Source organism: Macaca mulatta, chromosome 11, assembly GCF_049350105.2.
Source record: "Macaca mulatta isolate MMU2019108-1 chromosome 11, T2T-MMU8v2.0, whole genome shotgun sequence".
Classification (NCBI taxonomy): Eukaryota; Metazoa; Chordata; class Mammalia; order Primates; family Cercopithecidae; genus Macaca; species Macaca mulatta.
The window spans coordinates 127,845,605-127,867,253 of NC_133416.1; the positions used below are offsets into that span (position 1 = coordinate 127,845,605).

General features: G+C 46.8%; 1 protein-coding gene and 1 long non-coding RNA gene across 10 annotated transcripts in view; one reads left to right on the forward strand and one right to left on the reverse strand.

The window, feature by feature from the left end:
• The window catches only part of LOC144333152 (uncharacterized), a 48,723-nt gene extending 29,857 nt beyond the window's left edge, over positions 1-18,866 (reverse strand). Inside the window, exon 1 of one of the 2 annotated variants that reach the window (XR_013401566.1) lies at positions 18,834-18,866. This is a non-coding gene — a long non-coding RNA (uncharacterized LOC144333152). Of the gene's footprint in view, positions 1-18,803 lie in introns of both variants that reach the window. The other variant, XR_013401567.1, reaches the window with a different exon arrangement.
• RNF10 (ring finger protein 10) overlaps positions 8,121-21,649 on the forward strand; it is a 48,252-nt gene continuing 34,723 nt past the window's right edge. For 6 of the 8 annotated variants that reach the window (XR_013400569.1, XR_001448239.3, XR_013400568.1 and 3 more), the window contains exon 1: positions 8,298-8,603. Coding sequence is in view for 5 of the 8 variants with exons in the window: in XM_077952477.1 (XP_077808603.1) it covers positions 8,447-8,603 (157 nt within the window). In the remaining 3 variants the exon portion in view is untranslated. 8 annotated transcript variants of the gene reach the window in all.

The window sequence follows — 21,649 nt, forward strand, 5'->3', positions numbered from 1 at the left end:
AGCTCAGGGGAGCCCCGAGTCACCTCTTAGCGGCTATGTCTCTGAATCTGGCTAGGCAGAAGAGTACTAACTCGCAAGATATCCAGGAACTCTTGTTTTCTTGTGCAGAAGGGAGAAATTGAGGCATGGTGTGATTAAAAAGCCAAGATCACGGGGCCAATTCCTGCACACTTTGTTGAGCGTAAGAATCACTTGGTTTAAGTTTTAAAATGAAGATTCCTGGGTTCCCAACTACCAGAGATTTTGAATCAGTAAATCTGACATATATCCCTTTAATCTCTATTTAAACAAATTTCTCTGGTGATTCTGATGCAAGAGATTTGCAGACCATTCTTGAGAAACATATGCTAGACTACTCTGAAAAATAAACATACTACGGGCAGACTTCTTTGGTCTGTCCGTTTTATGAACCTAGGAAGCTCATAAATGGGAACGAAAGCTCAAGTATCCACTTAGCAAGCCAGAACCACCACTCACACTTGGTCTCCTGCTGACACAAAGCTACATTCCTAGCTCCAACTGGCATGTCATGGGTGTTTTACTTCAGCCCCAGATTTTCAGTCTTTTTTTAATGGAAAGGGTAATGTAGACCGTCTTGTGCAAAATAAAGAATGGACGTTGTTGAGTTTTGCTTGGATTACTGTATGTTTCTGCTTTCATTCCATTTTAAATGTATGTTTCCTGTAAATATTTCACGAGGAGAAAGCGCCAATAGAAGAAACTATTTTGAAACGAAAATTCTCTTCCTGGTTTAATATAGCCTGACAGATGGACACCTACCGCTTTCGTTTGGGAAGTACTGCGCGGGGATTTCTGTTTCTTTTTTATTTTAAGAATGATAGAAGGTCCTCGTTGGTATAGTGATGAGAAAAAAAAAAGGAATGATACAAGGGCGAAATGATTCATCCATGTATTCATAATTCTCATGTCTTTGTTAAAAGAAATTAAGTGGCTGGGTGCAGTGGCCTGTAATCCCAACACTTTGGGAGCCCGAGGCAGGCGGATTGCATGAGGTCAGCAGTTCGAGACCAGCCTGGTTAATATGGTGAAACCCCGTCTCTGCTAAAATACAAAAATCAGCCAGAAGTGGTGATGCACACCTGTAGTCCCAGCTATTCAGGAGGCTAAAGCAGGAGAATCACTTCAACCCAGGAGTCAGAGGTTGCAGTGAGCCGAGATTGCACCACTGCACGCAAGCCTGGGTGACAGAGCGAGACTCCATCTCAAAAATAATTAAATAAATAAATAAAGTCTCATCAAAGAATCTTATCTCTTCCATATCTAGTTATATAAAAGAATGGATCTCAGGATTTGGGGCTGTTCCTTCTGCACATCAGATTAAGTATCCAGACCAACAGTATTTCACTGTTCTCTTATTTCATATGATTTGTGGGGCAAAACCTGTAAAAAGTGAAGCAGGACAAGGACTGTTGAAAGGCATTTTTTTTTTTGAGGTGGCGTCTTGTTCTGTTGCCTAGGCTGGAGTGCAGTGACACGACCTTGGCTCACTACAACCTCTGCCTCCTGGGTTCAAGCAATCCTCCTGCCTCAGCCTCCCTGGTACCTGGGATTACAGGCACGCATCACCATGCCAGGCTAATTTTTGTATTTTTAGTAGAGATGGAGTTTCACCATGTTGGCCAGGCTGGTCTTGAACTCCTGACTTCAGATGATCTACCCGCCTCAGCCTCCCAAAGTGGTGAGCCACCACGCCCGGCGCTGATTTTTGCATTTGTAGTAGAGATGGGGTTTCACCATTTTGGCCAGACTGGTTTTATTTACTTATGTATTCATTCATTCTTTATTTTGAAACAGGATCTCACTTTGTCACCCAGTGTAGTAGCACAATCATAGCTCACTCCTTACCCTCCCAGGCTCAAGCCATCCTCCCACCTCAGCCTCCTGAGTAGCTGGGACTACAGGTGCGCACTACCACACTGGGCTGATTTTTGTATTTTTTGTCAAGACGGTTTTGCCATGTTGCCATGGCTGGTCTTAAACTTCTGGGCTTGGGCAATCCACCCACCTCAGTCTCCCAAAATGCTGGGATTATAGGTGTGAGCCACGGCACCTGGCCCTGGTCATTTCCTTAATAGCATGTCTATGTGACCTTTTGAATCTCAAACTACTGTGGTTGGAAGGGAATCGTCTGTAATTTTCCAAAGTACAAATAGGTGTGGTATGATTCCCAAAGTCTTAGTGTCTGTATCTGTAAAACATATATTTTTTGTTTTGTAATATTTAGTAGAGAATGGGTTTCACTATGTTGCTCAGGCTGGTCTCAAACTCCTAACATCAAGTGATCCTCCTGCCTCAGCCTCCCAGAATGTTGGAATTACAAGCTTGAGCCACCTCGCCTGGCCACATATATGATTTTCCTTTCTTTTTCTTTTTCTTTTCTTTTTTTTTTTTTGAGACAGAGTCTCACTCTGTCGCCCAGGCTGGAGTGCAGTGGCGTGATCTTGGCTCACTGCAACCTCCACCTCCCTGGTTCAAGCGGTTGTTCTCCCTCAACCTCCCAAGTAGCTGGGACTACAGGTGTGTGCCACCACGCCCGGCTAATTGTTGTATTTTTAGAAGAGACGGAGTGTCACCATATTGGTCAGGATGGTCTTGAACTCCTGACTTCTTGATCTGCCCACCTCGGCCTCCCAAAGTGCTGGGATTACAGGCGTGAGCCACTGCACCTGACCCACATGCATGATTTTCTTTTTTTTTTTTCTTTTGAGACGGAGTCTTGCACTGTCGCCCGGGGTTGGAGTGCAGTGGCCCAATCTCAGCTCACTGCAATCTCTGCCTCCCAGGTTCAAGTGATTCTCCTGCCTCAGCCTCCTGAGTAGCTGGGATTGCAGGGGCCCCCCACCACGCCCGGCTAATTTTTTGTATTTTTAGTAGAGATGGTGTTTTACTATGTTGGCCAGGCTGGTCTGGAACATCTGACCTCAGGTGATCCACTGGCCTCAGCCTCCCAAAGTTCTGGGATTACAGGCATGAGCCACCGCGCTCGGCCCCATATACATGATTTTCTTTCTTTCTTTTTTTTTTTTTTTTGAGATGGAGTCTCGCTCTGTTGCCCAGGCTGGAATACAGTGGCGCAGTCTTGGCTCACTGCAACCTGTGCCCCCTAGGTTCAAGTGATTCTCCTGTCTCCGCCTCCTCAGTAGCTGGGATTACAGGTGCAGGTGTGCACTGCCATGCCCGGCTAATTTTTTTTTGTATTTTTAATAGAGATGGGGTTTCACCATGTTGGTAAGGCTGGTCTCGAACTCCTGACCTGTTGATCCACCCGGCTCAGCCTCCCAAAGTGCTGGGATTACAGGTGTGAGCCACCGCGCCTGGCCATGATTTTCTAAACCTCACTGTCTGTATCTGTAAAATGAGGACCTGCTTATCTCATAGGTAAGAACATCACTTCTTAGCTATGTGATCATAGGCAAATTATCTAAACTTTTGGAGTCCATTTTCTCATCTTTAACTTTTATTTATTTAGGGACAGAGTCTTGTTGTGTTACCCAGGCTGGATTCATACTCTTGGGCTCAAGTGATCATCCCTCCTCAGCCTCCTGAGTAGCTGGGACTATATGAAGGGGTGGCCTGCCCCTCCACACCTGTGGGCGTTCCTTGTTAGGTGGAAAGAGACTTGAGAAAAGAAATGAGACACAGAGACAAAGTATAGAGAAAGAAAAAGTGGGCCCAGGGGACCGCCGCTCAGCATACAGAGGACCCACTCCGGCACCAGTCTCTCAGTTCCCTTAGTATTTATTGATAATTATCTTTACCATCTTAGGGAAGTGGCAGGATAATAGGATCCTCGTAGGGAGAAGGTCAGCAGTGAGACATATGAATAAAGATCTCTGTGACACAAGTTTAAGGAAAAGTGCTGTGCCTTGATATGCATATGCAAACATCTTCATAAACCTTTTTAGTGCATAAAGAGCAGCACTGCGCTAGCAAGTCCCACCTTTCGCCCTAAGGCGGTTTTCTCCTTTCTCAGTAAACAGAACATACAATCGGGTTTTACACCAAGATGTTCCATTGCCCAGGGACGGGCAGGAGACAGATGCTTTTCTCTATCTCAACTGCCAACAACCACCAAGAGGCCTTCTTTCCTCTTGTACTGGTCCTCCTCAGCACAGACCCTTCATGGGTGTCAGGCTGGGGGACGATCAGGTCTTTCCCCTCCCACGAGGCCACATTTCAGACTATTACATGGGGAGAAACCTTGGACAATACCTAGCTTTCCTAGGCAGAGGTCCCTGAGACCTTTGGCAGTGTACATGTCCCTGGGTACTTGAGATTAAGAGAATGGTGATGACTTTTAACCAGCAAGGTGCCTTCAGGCACTTGTTTAACAAAGCACACCCTGCACAGCCCAAAATCCTTTAAACCTTGAGTCACCACAGCACATGTCTCTTGCAAGGACAAGGTTGGGGGTAGGGTCACAGATTAACAGCATCTCAAATACAGAACAAAATGGAGTCTCTTATGTCTATTTCTTTCTATAGACACAGTAACAGGCTGATCTCTCTTTCTTTTCCCCACACTATAGGCACACTTAGTCTAAAGTTTAGTAATTGTGAAGATTAAATGTGATAGTCAATGTTAACAGCTGTTAAATACAATGTATAGGAGCCCACTGGTTTGCACTGAGCTTCGGTACAGTAGACCAAACCAAAATAGAGTCACTCAAGGTGAAATTCTACCCAACCACGCCTAAACTAACTTTTTTTTTTTTTTTTTTTTTTTTTGATACTGAGTCTCCCAGGCTGGAGTGCAGTGGTGCGATCTCGGCTCACTGCAAGCTTTGCCTCCCGGATTCACGCCATTCTCCTGCCTCAGCCTCCTGAGTAGCTGGGACTACAGGCGCCCGCCACCACGCCCAGCTAATTTTTTGTATTTTTAGTAAAGACGGGGTTTCACCGTGTTAGCCAAGATGGTCTCGATCTCCTGACCTCGTGATCTGCCCGCCTCAGCCTCCCAAAGTGTTGGGATTACAGGCGTGAGCCACCGTGCCCGGCCCCTAAACTAAGTTGTCTATCTGACCTTCTGAGAAATCACCAAATCCCCAAACTGGTCAGTTTTACCCCACATAAGGAAGTCCATTCTGCTTAAACTTTTACAAGACAAGTAATTTTGAAATGACTAATCTGCTTTTCAGTCTCTATTTCCACTTAAAAAATTTTTTTTAGACAGGGTCATCCCTCTCTGTCACTCATACTGGAGTGCACTGGCACGATCATATCTCACTGCAACCTCCAACTAACTGCTGGGCTCAGGCGAGCCTCTTGCCTCAGTTTCCCAAGTAGCTAGGACTACAGGTGTGCAGCCACAGCCACTGTGCTTGGCTACTTTTCTTTCTTCCTTCCTTTCTTTCTTTCTTTCCTTTTTCTTTATTTCTTTTTTCTTTCTCTCTTTCTTTCTTTTAAATTAAAGTTAGTTTTATTCAGAGTATTTTATTCAGAGCCCAGCTAATTTTTGTATTTTTAGTAGGGATGGGATTTTGCTATGTTGGCCAGGCTGGTCTTGAACTCCTGGCCTCAAGTGATCTGCCCTGCTCAGACTCCCAAAGGGCTGGGATTACAGGTGTGAGCCACCACGCCCGCCTGCCCAACTAATTTTTTTTTTTTTTTTTTTTTTTTTGAGACGGAGTCTCGCTCTGTCGCCCAAGCTGGAGTGCAGTGGCCGGATCTCAGCTCACTGCAAGCTCTGCCGCCCGAGTTTACACCATTCTCCTGCCTCAGCCTCCCGAGTAGCTGGGACTACAGGCGCCCGCCACCTCGCCCGGCTAGTTTTTTGTATTTTTTAGTAGAGACGGGGTTTCACCGTGTTAGCCAGGATGGTCTTGATCTCCTGACCTCGTGATCCGCCCGTCTCGGCCTCCCAAAGTGCTGGGATTACAGGCTTGAGCCACCGCGCCCGGCCTAATTTTTTTTTTTTGAGACGGAGTCTCACTCTGTCGCCCAGGCTGGAGTGCAGTGGCACGATCTCGGTTCACTGCAAGCTCCGCCTCCTGGGTTCACGCCATTCTCCTGCCTCAGCCTCCCAAGTAGCTGGGACTACAGGTGCCCGCCACCACGCCCGGCTAATTTTTTGTATTTTTAGTAGAGACGGGTTTTCACTGTGTTAGCCAGGATGGTCTCGATCTCCTGACCTCGTGATCTGCCCGCCTCGGCCTCCCAAAGTGCTGGGATTACAGGCTTGAGCCACAGCGCCCGGCCAACTAATTTTTTTAAAAATATTTTTATTCTTGGCCGGGCGCGGTGGCTCACGCCTGTAATCCCAGCACTTTGGGAGGCCGAGGCGGACGGATCACAAGGTCAGGAGATCGAGACCACGGTGAAACCCCGTCTCTACTAAAAATACAAAAAATTAGCCGGGCGCGGTTGTGGGCGCCTGTAGTCCCAGCTACTCGGGAGGCTGAGGCAGGAGAATGGCGTGAACCCGGGAGGCGGAGCTTGCAGTGAGCCGAGATCGCGCCACTGCACTCCAGCCTGGGCGACAGAGCGAGACTCCGTCTCAAAAAAAAAAAAAAAAAAATATTTTTATTCTTTAGAGTCAGGGGTCTCGCTATATTCCCCAGGCTGGTCTGGAACTCCTGGACTCCAAGGATCCTTCCACCTCTGCCTCCCAAAGTGTTGGGATTATACGCATGAACCACTCACTGCCTGCCGCCTGTTTCTGCCTCAGTCTCCTGAGTAATGGGGACCACAGGTGCGCACCGCCACGCCAGGCTAAAGAAATAAAGTGCTGTACTGTATGAAGAAGTGCTGTAAAGTGATATTAAATGTAAGGTATTGTCATTATTAACGCTATTATTATTATTCCCAATGTGAGATAGACTAAGGGCCATGAATCAATTGTTATTAACGCTAGAATAAGAACCGTAAATTGGCCAGGCAGGGTGGCTCAGACTTGTAATCCCAGCACTTTGGGAGGCCGAGGTGGGTGGATCACGAGGTCAGGAGATCGAGACCATCTTGGCTAACACGATGAAACCCCGTCTCTACTAAAAATACAAAAAATTAGCCGGGCGTGGTGGCGGGCGCCTGTAGTCCCAGCTACTCAGGAAGCTGAGGCAGGAGAATTGCGTGAACCCGGGAGGCAAAGCTTGCAGTGAGCCGAGATCGCGCCACTGCACTCCAGCCTGGGGGACAGAGCGAGACTCCGTCTCAAAAAAAAAAAAAAAAAAAGAACCATAATTCAAATGAGTCTATAAAGGAGTTCCACAGGTATTCTAATGTTTGGCCACATTATTATTAGGGTATATTATTATTGTTACTGTATTTTTAGTGTATTAAGTGAAAAACCTGGACTTGGAGCAAATACAAGTCCCATTATTCGGAAAGCCCTCACAGTGGGGTTGGGACGGAGGTGGGGGAGGAAATGTTAAAAAACCCCACGAGGGCCGGGCGCGGTGGCTCAAGCCTGTAATCCCAGCACTTTGGGAGGCCGAGACGGGCGGATCACGAGGTCAGGAGTTCGAGACCATCCTGGCTAACATGGTGAAACCCCGTCTCTACTAAAAAATACAAAAAACTAGCCGGGCGAGGTGGTGGGCGCCTGTAATCCCAGCTACTCGGGAGGCTGAGGCAGGAGAATGGCGTAAAAACCCGGGAGGCGGAGCTTGCAGTGAGCTGAGATCCGGCCACTGCACTCCACCCTGGGCGACATAGCGAGACTCCGTCTCAAAAAAAAAAAAAAAAAAAAGAACCATAATTCAAATGAGTCTATAAAGGAGTTCCACAGGTATTCTAATGTTTGGCCACATTATTATTAGGGTATATTATTATTGTTACTGAGCTTGCAGTGAGCTGAGATCCGGCCACTGCACTCCACCCTGGGCGACATAGCGAGACTCCGTCTCAAAAAAAAAAAAAAAAAAAAAAAAAAAAAAAAAAAACCCACGAGACCCGGATGTAGGCAAAAACTACATTTCCCAGAATACCGCGCCCCTCTCCACTATATATAGAGTTCATCCGGGTTCTTCACGATGCTGTTTGGCGACTCGTCGCCATTCCCGGAGCAGCTCGGCCTCGGCCCAGGGGCGAGTATCCGTCGCTGTGTCGGAGACGCCTGTCCCCGACACCAGACAGCCAGCCCTCTCCCCTGCCTCGCGGCGGGAGAGCGTGTCCGGCCGGCCGGCGGGGCTCGCGCACCCTCCCTCGCCTCCCCTTCCCCCGCAGCCTCCGCCCCGCCAGGCCCGGCCCGGACTCCCGAGCCCCGGCCTCCTCCTCGTCCTCGGTCGCCGCTGCCGTCGGGCTTAACAGCCCTGTCCGCCGCTTCTCTTCCTAGTTTGAGAAGCCAAGAAAGGAAACAGGGAAAAATGTCGCCATGAAGGCCGAGAACCGCTGCCGCCGCCGACCCCCGCCGGCCCTGAACGCCATGAGCCTGGGTCCCCGCCGCTCCCGCTCCGCTCCGACCGCCGTCGCCTCCGAGGCCCCCGTTGATGCCGCTGAGCTCCCCCAACGCCGCCGCCACCGCTTCCGACATGGACAAGAACAGCGGCTCCAACAGCTCCTCCGCCTCTTCGGGCAGCAGCAAAGGGCAACAGCCGCCCCGCTCCGCCTCGGCGGGGCCAGCCGGCGAGTCTAAACCCAAGAGCGGTAAGGGCGGGCCTGCGGCAGTGGGCGGGGGCGAGTGCCCCTACTGCTGGGGAGAGTCGTTGCTCTCTTGTCTGCTGGGTTACTCGGGGACAGGCTCCACTTTCTATTATAGCCCCTACCTGCCCTTTTCCATGGCTCTCATTATTTACAGTTATGTTAATGAGCGCTGTTTTGCGTGGTTTACGTGGATCATTTACATTAACTCTCAAAACTGCTCGATTAAGTAGGTACTGTTCTTATCCCAATTTTACATATAATGAGAAAGGGTAAGGTCACCCAGCTAGTATTTGGCTCACAGCAGGCCTTAAGACCTGGTTTGTGTGACTCATCAGTCCATGCTCCTAAAACTCCCAAGTTGTTCTACCCTTTAATGTTGAATTAACATTGGATAGTGTTCAAGTTTAGACGGGTGAGTGGAGCCCAAGGATCTTTCAAACTCAGATATCTTATTTAATAACCTGGTCCCAGATCCATTCCTCTGTTGAAGAGGAACTCATCCTTCAGTGGCTATTCATTGTGGGGTTAAGAGCGCAGACTATGAATTCAGTCTTTTTGGGTCCCAGTTTGCCAGACCTTGAGTGAGTGCCCCGAATTTACTTGTAAAGGTAGGTGGAGGTAATATAATTAAATAACAAACAAAAACAAAACAAATGAACTAAGGTCTTAGGGTATCTGACGTCTGTTTTGCACCAAATACCCATAAGGTCTATTTTTGTATGTTGGACTGTAGGATTGTCCTTTAACAGGGAAGGTTTTATTTCTGTAATCAAGTCTCTCAATATTATGACCATGATGATGATAATAGCTACCTTTAATTGAGGGCTTACCATGTGCCAAGGACTAGGTGAAGTTTTTGCCTGTGTTTTCACTGTGCAAGTCACTGACTTGTGTAACCGGCTGAAATTGTTCATATTTAAAGAAGGAATAAACTGAGCAGGTAGGATGTTAGGAGTTGGCAGAGGCTGGAGTGCAGTGTTCATTTTATTTCTTTTTTTTTTTTTTTTTTTTGAGACGGAGTCTCGCTCTGTCGCCCAGGCTGGAGTGCAGTGGCGCGATCTCGGCTCACTGCAAGCTCCGCCTCCTGGGTTTACGCCATTCTCCTGCCTCAGCCTCCTGAGTAGCTGGGACTACAGGCGCCCGCCACCGCGCCCGGCTAATTTTTTGTATTTTTAGTAGAGACGGGGTTTCACCGTGGTCTCGATCTCCTGACCTTGTGATCCGCCCGCCTCGGCCTCCCAAAGTGCTGGGATTACAGGCGTGAGTCACCGCGCCCGGCCTCATTTTATTTCAAAGTTTTTACTAATCTGTGCTCTGTTTTGTATTTCAGTTACATTAGCAGTAAGAGGAAGGTGTTTTCAGCGACAGTGGGGATGTTGTGGCAGAGAGGGAAATATTTGGAGTCCCTAAATGTGGAGGTCCAGTTTAAAACCTGTCAAGATTAAAAAACCGTAAGAGTGAGACACCAGGTGTGGTGGCTCATGCCTGTAATCCAGATACTTTGGGAGGCTGAGGTGGGAGGATAGCTTGAGCCCAGGAGTTTCACACCAGCTTGTGCAAGATAGTGAGACCCAGTCTCCATAAGGAAAAAAAAAATAGCCAAGTGTGGTGACACACACCTGTAACCCTAGCTACTCGGAAGGGTGAGGTGGGAGGATTGCTTAAGCTCGAGGAAGTTGAGGCTGCAGTGAGCTTTATCACGACACTGCATACCATCCAGCCTGGGTAACAGAGAGACCCCATCTCTAAAAAGTCAAAACAAAGCTAAGGCTGACTTAAACCAAACAAAAAACCAAAAAATTGTAAGGTTTACTAACTCACTCAGAGTTCACCTGCTGGATATGGCAAACTCGTTTACCTGGTGTGAGACCATTAGGAGTATGGGTTCTCGGGCCATGTCAGGAAGTGGTATGTATGCAGACTGATTTTGCAGTTCTGCACATGCATAGCTTTGCCATAGATCCCTCAAAAGATAGAAGGTAGCCAGTCCTTTTGGTCAGTGTTGGAACTGATTTAGAGTGGTCTGTTCAAAGCAATTGATAAGTAAGTTTATTTTTGCACTCTATTCCCAGATGTATGTTAAGGATTTGGTTCTCCAACTGTCTGAATTCTCAATTTTTCTGGGACTCCTCTTTAAGCCACTAACATACATTCATTAGTCAGTTGCAATAAATGCCTTAAGTTTATTTCTTAGCAGTAGGCGAAAGCTTGTGACAACTCAAAATAAAACAGCAAACAGGTATTTAAGGAATTTTACTGCTATGTCCTTCACTTTGAATATGTTGATAAGTGGAATTAACTCTGATTACCCAACAGGGTGATACAGAATTCTATAGTAGTTTGACCGAGCAAATATTTGTCATTGTTAACATTTCAAATGGGCTGGGTGGCTATAATCCCAGCACTTTGGGAGGCTGAGGCAGGCTGATTGCTTGAGCCCAAGAGTTCGAGACCCTGTCCTACAAAAAAAATAAATGAGCTGGGCGTGGTGGCACACACCTGTAGTCCTGGTTGTGAAGAGGCTGAGGTGGGAGGAGGAGGAAGAGCACTTGAACCCAGAAGTGCAAGGTTGCAGTGAGTCATGATCACTCTACTGCACTCTAGCTGGGGTGGCAGAGCGAGACCCCACCTCAAAACAACAAGAAAAGTTCTGTAAAAACTCATGTAGGCCGGGTGCGTTAGCTCACGCCTGTAATCCCAGCACTTTGGGAGGCCGAGGCGGATGGATCACCTGAGGTCAGGAGTTTGAGACCAGCCTGGCCAACATGGTGAAGCCCTGTCTCTACTAAAAATACAAAAAATTAGCCCAGCCTGGTAGCGTGCACCTGTAATCCCAGCTACTTGGGGGGCTGAGGCAGGAGAATCCCTTGAAACCGGGAGGCGGAGGTTGCAGTGAGCCAAGATCACACCATTGCACTCCAGCCCATCTCAAATAAACAGAAAACTCTCGTAAAGGACCTTTGTTAGATTTTACGAATACACGTGTGCCTTGAGGCAGCGTTCATTTTTTTGTTTAATGTGTGTGTTAGAAAGCTTGACCATGTTTGCCACTGCCAGTGTCTGCTCTTCTGGCTTTTGCTGTGCGTGTTCCCGTAGCAAGGAAGAATGAGCTTTGTAGCCAAATCAATGCTTCTTCACTAGCCATAACCCACTGCTTGCATTTAGGAACAAAGAAAGAGGCCGAATATGTGGAGATTAAAAGATTAGGAAACTCTGGATATTGGCTGATTTTTAAAGTTGAACCTAAGCTGTCTTAAGAACGTAACAGCTAAGACCAGTGCTACTACAACAGATACTGAGGAACTCTGATGCAGTGACTTCATGATGAGATGGTTGCTCTAACAAAAGGGTACACTCAAGCTCTGCATAATCCCATACAAAGATTTCTGCAACACTTCATATACTGGATTCTGCTGGAAATCATTGAAAGGACCTCTTGAATTTACAGAGTACTGAGTTGAAGGGAAAGCAAGAAGGGTAAGGTGAAAAGATAGTTTATCTTTTGTCAAGGTGAAAAGAGCAAGAGTTTTCAGTATTCAAATATTTAAGTCACTTTTTTTCTCCCCCTTTTCTGCCTTGTGGAAAAAAGCCCTTTGATTTCTATTCTGTAAACTGTAATTAATGGTCATTTGCTTCCTAGCTGCATGATTAATTTCCTTGAGATTTTGTTCCAGTGGCTGGCTTAAATTTGCCCTTCATTTGTACACAGGAAATAGGTAAATTTGGCTACCAGGATTTTCTTGATCTTTCCGGCTAGAGTCACATACCACAGTTTCTTTGCCTGGGCTAATTGCCCGAACATTTATATAACTTTCTTTTTCTTGATTATATTCCTACAGCTTCATTCCAATAGTGTTAATAGGTATTTCTGAGAACATTCAGCAGTAAATATCCCGTGAATATAGCTCAGAGGAGAGAAGGTAGGTTAGGAAGTGGGGAAAGTCATTTAGAGGGAGTAAAGAAAGTAAAGAGAGGCAAGAGAGAAGGTAGGCCGTTTTGGGGCAGACAGTGGACCCTGGCCAGGAACCAGGCTCTTGTCCCATCCCCCTGGGCGGACAGAACTGCCAGGGAGGTTAAGGGAAGGTCAGGTATTATGAGGCAGTTATTTTGAGGTTGGTGGTATGAAGCACTGCCCTGGCACTCTTCCTGTTATTCCGGTACCAGAAACCAGGTTACTAGTGGTAATCTGCCTTGAAAAATGCCTCTGACCTGTAAATGGACCTGGAGATTTTAATGGCTTTGAAAATTGAGGTGATTTGAAGCCTTCAGTAAAACCACTTAGAGAAATTAAAAGAATTTCAGGGCCTGTTGGCTGGATTCCTTGGTTTATGTGGCTTTGTTGGTAGTCTAGTGGGTGTTCTTGATAGGAATGATTTGGATTTATTAATGATAGGCTTTCAAATCATAGTAAAACTGTGTCAGCCACTATGGTAGGCATTTTACAGAAGTTTTCTTTCTTAATCCTCATGATTCTATGAGGAAGTATGGTAGAGTATTAGTCCTATTTTAAAGATAAGAAAATAGAGGCTTAGCAGTGTTAAGAGTGATTGGTCCAAGTAAATTTTTATGAAGTCCTAGGCGGTATTTTTCAATAAGCTTTGTATAACCACACTTAGCAAGCAGATAACTTACTGGCACATGCATCATTCCTGATACCACCTCTCTCTTCCTTTCATTCAGAATTACTAATTTCAGCTGGATTCAATTTGTTGTCAGTTGATTCTGTAGTAAGGCCATATGTTGCCCCTCTGGAGGTGCTTGTCAACTACTCTGGACAATGGGTAAGCAACTTGCTTGTGATTACAGCATGAATCAGCAGCAGAAACTTGCTGGCTGGTATTCTGACCTCTAGGCTGAGCCACCTGTTAGAACTAGAGCTAGAAATGAGGATGCCAAGTAATTTAACTGTGAAAAACTTGTGGCCCTTAATTTGGTAATGGGGGGAGGCTGAGATACACCTACTGCTACTTGGTGGAGACCTTTCCATTAGGGAAATGTGGAACAACTGAAAAGCTGGGTTAAGTTTTTAAGTCATGTATTTGTTGACTCTGGATCCTGAGTTTAGTGGTCTTGTCTATTTTGGAATGTGTCTTGACAGTAGTTCTTGGCAGTTGTTCTCAGTGGTGGCTATGCATCAGAATCCCCTCAGGAACTTTTTTTTTCCCCCTCAGGACAGTCTTGCTCTGTCACCCAGGCTGGAGTTCAGTGGCGTGATCTCAGCTCACTTTAACCTCTGCCTCCCAGGTTTAAACAATTCTTCTACCTCAGCCTCCTGAGTAGTGGGATTACAGGTGTCCACCACCACACCGGCCTAATATTTGTATTTTTAGTAGAGATGGGGTTTCACCATGTTGGCCAGGCTAATCTCAAACACCTGACCTCGTGAGGAACTTTAAAAAAAAAATTATGGGTGTGTGGGGCCGCTTCCTAGGAATTTTTTCTTTTTTCTTTCTTTTTTTTTTATAGAGATGGGGGTCTCACTATGTTGCCCAGTCTGGTCTCAAACTCCTGGCTTCAAGTGATCCTCCTACCTCAGCCTCCCAACGTGCTGGGGTTACAGGCATGAGCCACTGTGCCTGGCTTTTTTCTGATTCTTTAAGCCTAGATTGGACCCGTGGGTCCTGGGCATTCATAATTTCAAAAGTCTGTACAAGTGATTCTGGTGTGCAGCCAGGATTGAGAACCACCACTCGGAGATTTAAAACTTCACCCATAGTTCCTTCTCCCAGGGACTTGATGTTTTTTCTGTTTTCCAAAATCTAAAGTGGATCATGTTATCACTCCTGTTCTACCTTCGAGTTTTTCCCATGTATATCCTGGCAAGTTGTCCACAAAACATTTCAAAAATAATACTCTGAATTTTATCTCTGGGTCCCAGGCCTGACAGTACCTTCAACCTTTAGCTGCCCGTTGCCTGGGTCTAGAGATAAGAGGCAGTCTCTCACTTGACGTGTCTGTCTTCATACCCTTAGGTAAATGGAAGCCAAGAGAAACGAGTTGATTTTTGGCAACTGAAATCATTAGTGATGATGTGGTCAGTTGTTAGGTGTTTTGGAAATGAGCAGTTTACTATCAGAGAGCATTTCTGTAAGCATTGTGAAACTGTTTCCTTGCCAGTGTGGTAATAAGTGAAGAAATGAAGACAGCCTTCTTGCTCAGTGCCAGTTTACTTTCTTTTTTTCTTTCTTTCTTTTTTTTTTTGAGATGGAGTCTGGCTCTGTTGCCCAGGCTGGAGTGCAGTGGCTGGATCTCAGCTCACTGCAAACTCCGCCTTCCAGGTTTACGCCATTCTCCTGCCTCAGCCTCCCGAGTAGCTGGGACTACAGGCGCCTGCCACCTCGCCCGGCTAGTTTTTTGCATTTTTTAGTAGAGATGGGGTTTCACCGTGTTAGCCGGGATGGTCTCGATCTCCTGACCTCGTGATCCGCCCGTCTCGGCCTCCCAAAGTGCTGGGATTACAGGCTTGAGCCACCGCGCTCGGCCTCTTTTTTTTTTTTTTTTTTTTTTTTTTTTGAGGCGGAGTCTCGCTCTGTCACCCAGGCTGGAGTGCAGTGGCGCGATCTCGGCTCACTGCAAGCTCCGCCCCCCGGGTTCCCGCCATTCTCCTGCCTCAGCCTCCTGAGTAGCTGGGACTACAGGCGCCCGCCACCGCGCCCGGCTAATTTTTTGTATTTTTAGTAGAGACGGGGTTTCACTGTGGTCTCGATCTCCTGACCTTGTGATCCGCCCGCCTCGGCCTCCCAAAGTGCTGGGATTACAGGCTTGAGCCACCGCGCCCGGCCTTTTTTTTTGAGACAGAGTTTTGCTCTTGTTGCCCAGGCTGGAGTGCAGTGGTACAATCTCAGCCTCACCGCAACCTCCGTCTCCTGGGTTCAAGTGATTCTCCTGCCTCAGCCTCCCAAGTAGCTGGGATTACAGGCATGCGCCACCACGCCCAGCTAATTTTTTGTATTTTTAGTAGAGACGGGGTTTCTCCATGTTGGTCAGGCTGGTCTCGAACTCCCGACCTCAGGCGATCCGCCCGCCTTGGCCTCCCAAAGGGTTGAGATTATAGGCGTGAGCCACCGCGCCCGGCCAGTTTACTTTCTTAATAAGCCCTTGCCATGTAGAATCTGGCTTTACCTAAATCTATGCAAACCGTGAGGTGCATCTTGAAAGCAGCAGTTAGGGTCAAACAGGTAGGGTCCAGGATCATCTGAAACAGTCTTAGATAATGAGGTTGGGGGATATGTGTTTTTTTAATATACCTATCCTCGTAGAATCTCCTTTGCTTGCAGTGATGTGAAATGGAGTTAAGGAAAGCAAAGCAAGAGAATGTGGCTGAGTTAGCTGGGGTTCTGCATCCCCTGAGTTTTCCTTTATTATTTTTTGTGTGTGTGTCTGTGAGACGGGAGTTCTGCTCTGTCTCCCAGGATGGAATACAGTGGCCTGATCTCCGCTCACTGCAAGCTCCTTCTGGGTTCATGCCATTCTCCTGCCTCAGCCTCCAGAGCAGCTGGGACTACAGTTGCGTACCACCACGCCTGGCTAATTTTTTGTATTTTTAATAGAGACAGGGTTTCACTGTGTTAGCCAGGATGGTCTCTATCTCCTGACCTCGTGATCCACCCACCTCGGCCTCCCAAAGTGCTGGGATTACAGGCATGAGCCATCGCGCCTGGCCTTTTTTTTTTTTAGAGACAAGCTCTCGCGGTGTCACTTAGACTGGTATGCAGTGATGCAAACATAATTGACAAACCTTGAACTCCTTGGCTTAAGAGATCCTTGAACTCTTTTTTGTTTTTTTTTTTTTGTTTTTTTTTTTGAGACGGAGTCTCGCTGTGTCTCCCAGGCTGGAGTGCAGTGGTGTGATCTCGGCTCACTGCAAGCTCCGCCTCCCGGGTTCACGCCATTCTCCCGCCTCAGCCTCCCAAGTAGCTGAGACTACAGGCGCCCGCCACCACGCCCGGCTAGTTTTTTTTTTTTTTTTTTTTTTTTTTTTTGTATTTTTAGTAGAGACGGGGTTTCACCATGTTAGCCAGGATAGTCTCGATCTCCTGACCTCGTGATCCACCCGCCTCGGCCTCCCAAAGTGCTGGGATTACAGGCTTGAGCCACCGCGCCCGGCCGAGATCCTTGAACTCTTGAACCACTGTGCCTGGTTTATCTTTTTTTTTTTTTTTTTTTTTTTTTTTTTGAGACGGAGTCTCGCTCTGTCGCCCAGGCTGGAGGGCTGGAGTGCAGTGGCTGGATCTCAGCTCACTGCAAGCTCCACCTCCTGGGTTTACGACATTCTCCTGCCTCAGCCTCCCGAGTAGCTGGGACTACAGGCGCCCGCCACCTTGCCCGGCTAGTTTTTGCATTTTTTAGTAGAGACGGGGTTTCACCGTGTTAGCCAGGATGGTCTCGATCTCCTGACCTCGTGATCCTCCCGTCTCGGCCTCCCAAAGTGCTGGGATTACAGGCTTGAGCCACCGCACCCGGCCATCTTTTTCTTTTTTTGAGACAGAAGCTCACTCTGTAGCCCAGGGTGGAGAGCAGTGGTGCCATCATAGCACACTGCAGTCTCAACCTTGGCTTAAGCAATCCTCCCAACTCAGCCTCTCAGCTAGGACTGCAGCTGTGTGCCACGACACTGAGCTAATTGTTAAATTTTTTGTAGAGATGGGGTCTTGCTATGTTGCCCAGGCTGGTCTCAAACTCGTGGGCTCAAGTGATCCTCTGGCTTTGGCTTCCCAAAGTGTTGAGATAACAGGCATGAGCCACCAAGTCCAGCGCTGAAACTTTGCTTTCTAATTGTTACTATTAGTGCCATGTTTGACACTAACTGTTGCTAACTGAAATAACAGGTAAAAGTTTAACTTTAAGTTCTTTTTTTTTTTTTTTTTTTTTTTTTTGAGATGGAGTCTCACGCTGTCGCCCAGGCTGGAGTGCAGTGGCGCGATCTCGGCTCACTGCAAGCTCCGCCTCCCGGGTTCCCGCCATTCTCCTGCCTCAGCCTCCTGAGTAGCTGGGACTACAGGCGCCCGCCACCGCGCCCTGCTAATTTTTTGTATTTTTAGTAGAGACGGGGTTTCACTGTGGTCTCGATCTCCTGACCTTGTGATCCGCCCGCCTCGGCCTCCCAAAGTGCTGGGATTACAGGCTTGAGCCACCGCGCCCGGCAGCTTTAAGTTCTAACTTTATTTTTTGAGACGGAGTTTCACTCTGTTGCCCAGGCTGGGGTGCAGTGGCATGATTTTAGCTCACTGCAATCTCTGCCTCCCGGGTTCATATGATTCTCATGCCTTAGCCTCCCAAGTAGCTGGGATTACAGGCGTGTGGCACCACACCTGGCTAATTTTTGTATTTTTAGTGAAGATGGGGTTTTACCATGTTGGCCAGGCTGGTCTTGAACTCCTGGCCTGATGTGATCTGCCTGCCTTGGCCTCCCAAAGTGCTGGGATTACAGGCATGAGCCACCACACCTGGCCTTAAATTGTAACTAAGGTAAGGGTCACTGTCGGTAAGCAGGATTTAAGGGTAACTGGTCGGAGTGAACCTAGCCTGTTTCTGTGACTGTTCTGTTTACATTGTTGCCATTTCACATGGTTTAGATTGACTCCCAGGTTTTAGGTGGTCAGGTTTGGAGAGAATGACATCTCATTTATTCCATGAGGTTGACAGACTATGGTCATGAAGTGGTTGCTTTCAAAATTTGGTCTCTGATTATTAACTTACGTTTTCTTCTTTCTGAGGCATTGTTTAACCTTGAACTTATTTAGTCTGCTATAAAAAAGCTGGTGATTATACTTATCAAGAAATAATTCTTTCTAAGTTTAAAAAATTACTCAGCTAGTATTACAAGTCTGCAGACAGGTACTTTTGTATATTTATATCAGAATCTTAGAGGGTGAGGCCTGAGCATAGGAATTCCTGAGCACAGTGAAAGCTCATCAGTGTGATTCCTGTGAACTGGGAAGATTGAGAATCATTGTAATAGGCCGGGCGCGGTGGCTCAAGCCTGTAATCCCAGCACTTTGGGAGGCCGAGACGGGCAGATCACGAGGTCAGGAGATCGAGACCATCCTGGCTAACACGGTGAAACCCCGTCTCTACTAAAAAATACGAAAAACTAGCCGGGCATGGTGGCGGTGCCTGTAGTCCCAGCTACTCGGGAGGCTGAGGCAGGAGAATGGCGGGAACCCGGGAGGCGGAGCTTGCAGTGAGCTGAGATCGCGCCACTGCACTCCAGCCTGGGCGACAGAGCGAGACTCCGTCTCGGAAAAAAAAAAAAAAAAAAAAAAGAGAATCATTGTAATAAGATGAAAGTGGGGCCAGACCCCATGGCTCTTGCTTATAATCCCAGCACTTTGGGAGGCTGAGGTGGGAAGATCACCTGAGCCTAGGAGTTTGAGACCAGCCTGGGCAACATAGTGAGACCCCCGTCTCTACAAAAAAAATTTAAAAATTAGGCCAGGCGTGGTGGCTCATGCCTGTAATCTCAGGACCTTGGGAGGCTGAGGCTGGTGGATCGCTTGAGCTCAGGAGTTTGAGACCAGCCTGGGCAACATGGCAAAACCCCATCTCTGTCAAAAATACAAAAATAAGCCAACAGTGTTGTATGTGCCTGGAGTTCCAGCTACTTGGGGGGCTGAGGCAGGAGGATTGCTTGAACCCAGGAGGTTGAGGCTGCAGTAAGCCGAGATCATGCCACTGCACTCCAACCTGGGTGACAAAAGTAAGACCCTGTTTCAAAATAAATTTAAAAATTAGCTGGGTGTGGTGGTGCATACCTGTAGTCCTAGCTGGAAGGCTGAGTTGGAAAGATGCTAAACTGAGGTTGAGGCTGCAGTGTGCTATGATGGCACCACTGCTTTCCACCCTGGGGGGAAAAAAAATGCTGGGCATGGTGGCTCACACCTGTAATCCCAGTATTTTGGGAGGCCGAGGTGGGTGGATCACGTGAGGTCAGGAGGTTGAGACCAGCCTGGCCAATGTGGCAAAACCCCATATCTACTAAAAATACAGAATTAGCCAGGTGTGGTGGCTCATCCCTGTAATCCTAGCTACTTGGGAGGCCAAGGCAGGAGAATTGCTGGAACCCAGGAAGTAGAGGTTGCAGTGAGCTGAGATTGTGCCACTGCGCTCCAGCCTGGGCAATAGAGTGAGACTCTGTTTAAAACGAAAAAAAAAAAGATAAACTAGGCATGGTGGTTCATGCCTATAATCCTAACAGTTTAGAAGGCCAAGGCAGGATTGCTTGAGTCTAGGAGTTGGAAACCAAGCAGGGTAACAAAGTGAGACCCCCATCTCTACAAAAAAAAAAAAAAAAAAAAAATGTTTTTTTTTGTTTGTTTTTGTTTTTTGGTGAGACAGAGTTCTGCTCTGTTGCCCAGGCTGGAATACAGTGGCCTGATCTCCGCTTACTGCAAGCTCCTTCTCCTGGGTTCGCGCCATTCTCTTGCCTCAGCCTCCCGAGCAGCTGGGACTACAGTTGCGCACCACCACACCCGGCTGGGAGTAGTGGCTGATGCTTGTAATACCAGCACTTTGGGAGGCCAAGGAGGTGGATCACTTGAGCTCTGGAGTTTGAGAACAACCTGGGCAACAAAGGCAAACCCCGTCTCTACAAAAAACACAAAAATTAGCTGGACATGGTGGTGAGTACCTGTAGTCTCAGTGGCTTAGGAGTCTGAAGTGGAGGGTAGCTTGAGCCTGGGAGGTAGAGGTTGCAGTGAGCCGAGATTGTGCCACTGCACTTTAGCCTGGGTAACAGGGTAAAACCCTGTCTCTAAATAAATAAAGTGCATAAATAATTATGTTGTTATAGTATAAATAAATGGGTGTAACAGTTCTAGAAAGCAACCTAGGAATGTATAAATGGCTTTAATGACCATATTTTATCTGTCAGTTCCACTTTTTGAGAATTTGACATAATTAATCACATAAACCTCTGTGTAAAGAGACTACCAATGGTATTATGTTAAACTAGCAAAAAACTAGAAGCCACTGAAATATACAACAATGAGGGATTGGTTACGTTACTCTGTAAGTATGTGGCCAAGAAGGGTACAGCAATTAATCATGCTTTTGAAGACTAGGGATGCATAAAAATGCTCAGAGAGTAGTAAGCAAAAAGCAATATATCTTCTATGCTTGTTATTTTGTATAAGATTTGTGGTGGGTATGTAAAAAGGAGATTAAAAGGAAAACAATGTTAATGGGTTAGTGCTCTGTGGGTACTGGCAACTTTAAATTATTCTACCCTATTTTCAGAACTGAGCATGTATTGTAATTGGAGAGAAAACAAGAAACATTTTTAAAAAGGGTATAACTCAAGCTGATCCAATATGCTTTTTATTTATTTATTGAATTAATTTTTTTTTTGAGATAATCTCACTCTTTTGCCCAAGCTGGAGTGCAGTGGCATGATCTCAGCTCACTGCAACCTCTGCCTCCTGGGTTCAAGCAATTCTTCTGCCTCAGCCTCCCAAGTATCTGGGATTACAGATGCCCACAACCATGCCCCACTAATTTTTTGTGTTTTTAATAGAGATGGGGTTTCACCATATTGGCCAGGCTGGTCTCAAACTCCTGACCTCAAGTGATCCACCCACCTCAGCCTCCCAAAGTGCTGGGATTACAGGTGTGAGCCATTGCGCCTAGCCCCCAGTATGCTTTTAGAACTCAACTTCTTTTGTTCTGTAAATTTAACAGCTTCTGAATTTGACCTCTAGAGCATATGTAAACACAGTTTTGCTTTTATGCCTTTTGAATATATTTCCTAAGGCCTAGGACAACCCCTTGTAGTATAGAATCTCATTATGTTATATTAATTTAAAAGGGAATGTCTTCTGTTCTGCTACCAGGTAAAATACTTTTCCTTAATACAGAATGGCTGTTTCATTTCCTGTAACTTTATCTGACTGAACTTTTACAAGGGCAGTGGTTAAGCTGTGTAAAATAGAGACATTATGAATTGAGAATCCATGTGGTTTGATCTACACTGTGTTTGTTTTGAGGGAGGGGACCCGTTAGGCTTCATTATTGCAAGAAAAAATACTCGACTATGTGTTGTCTTGCTCAAA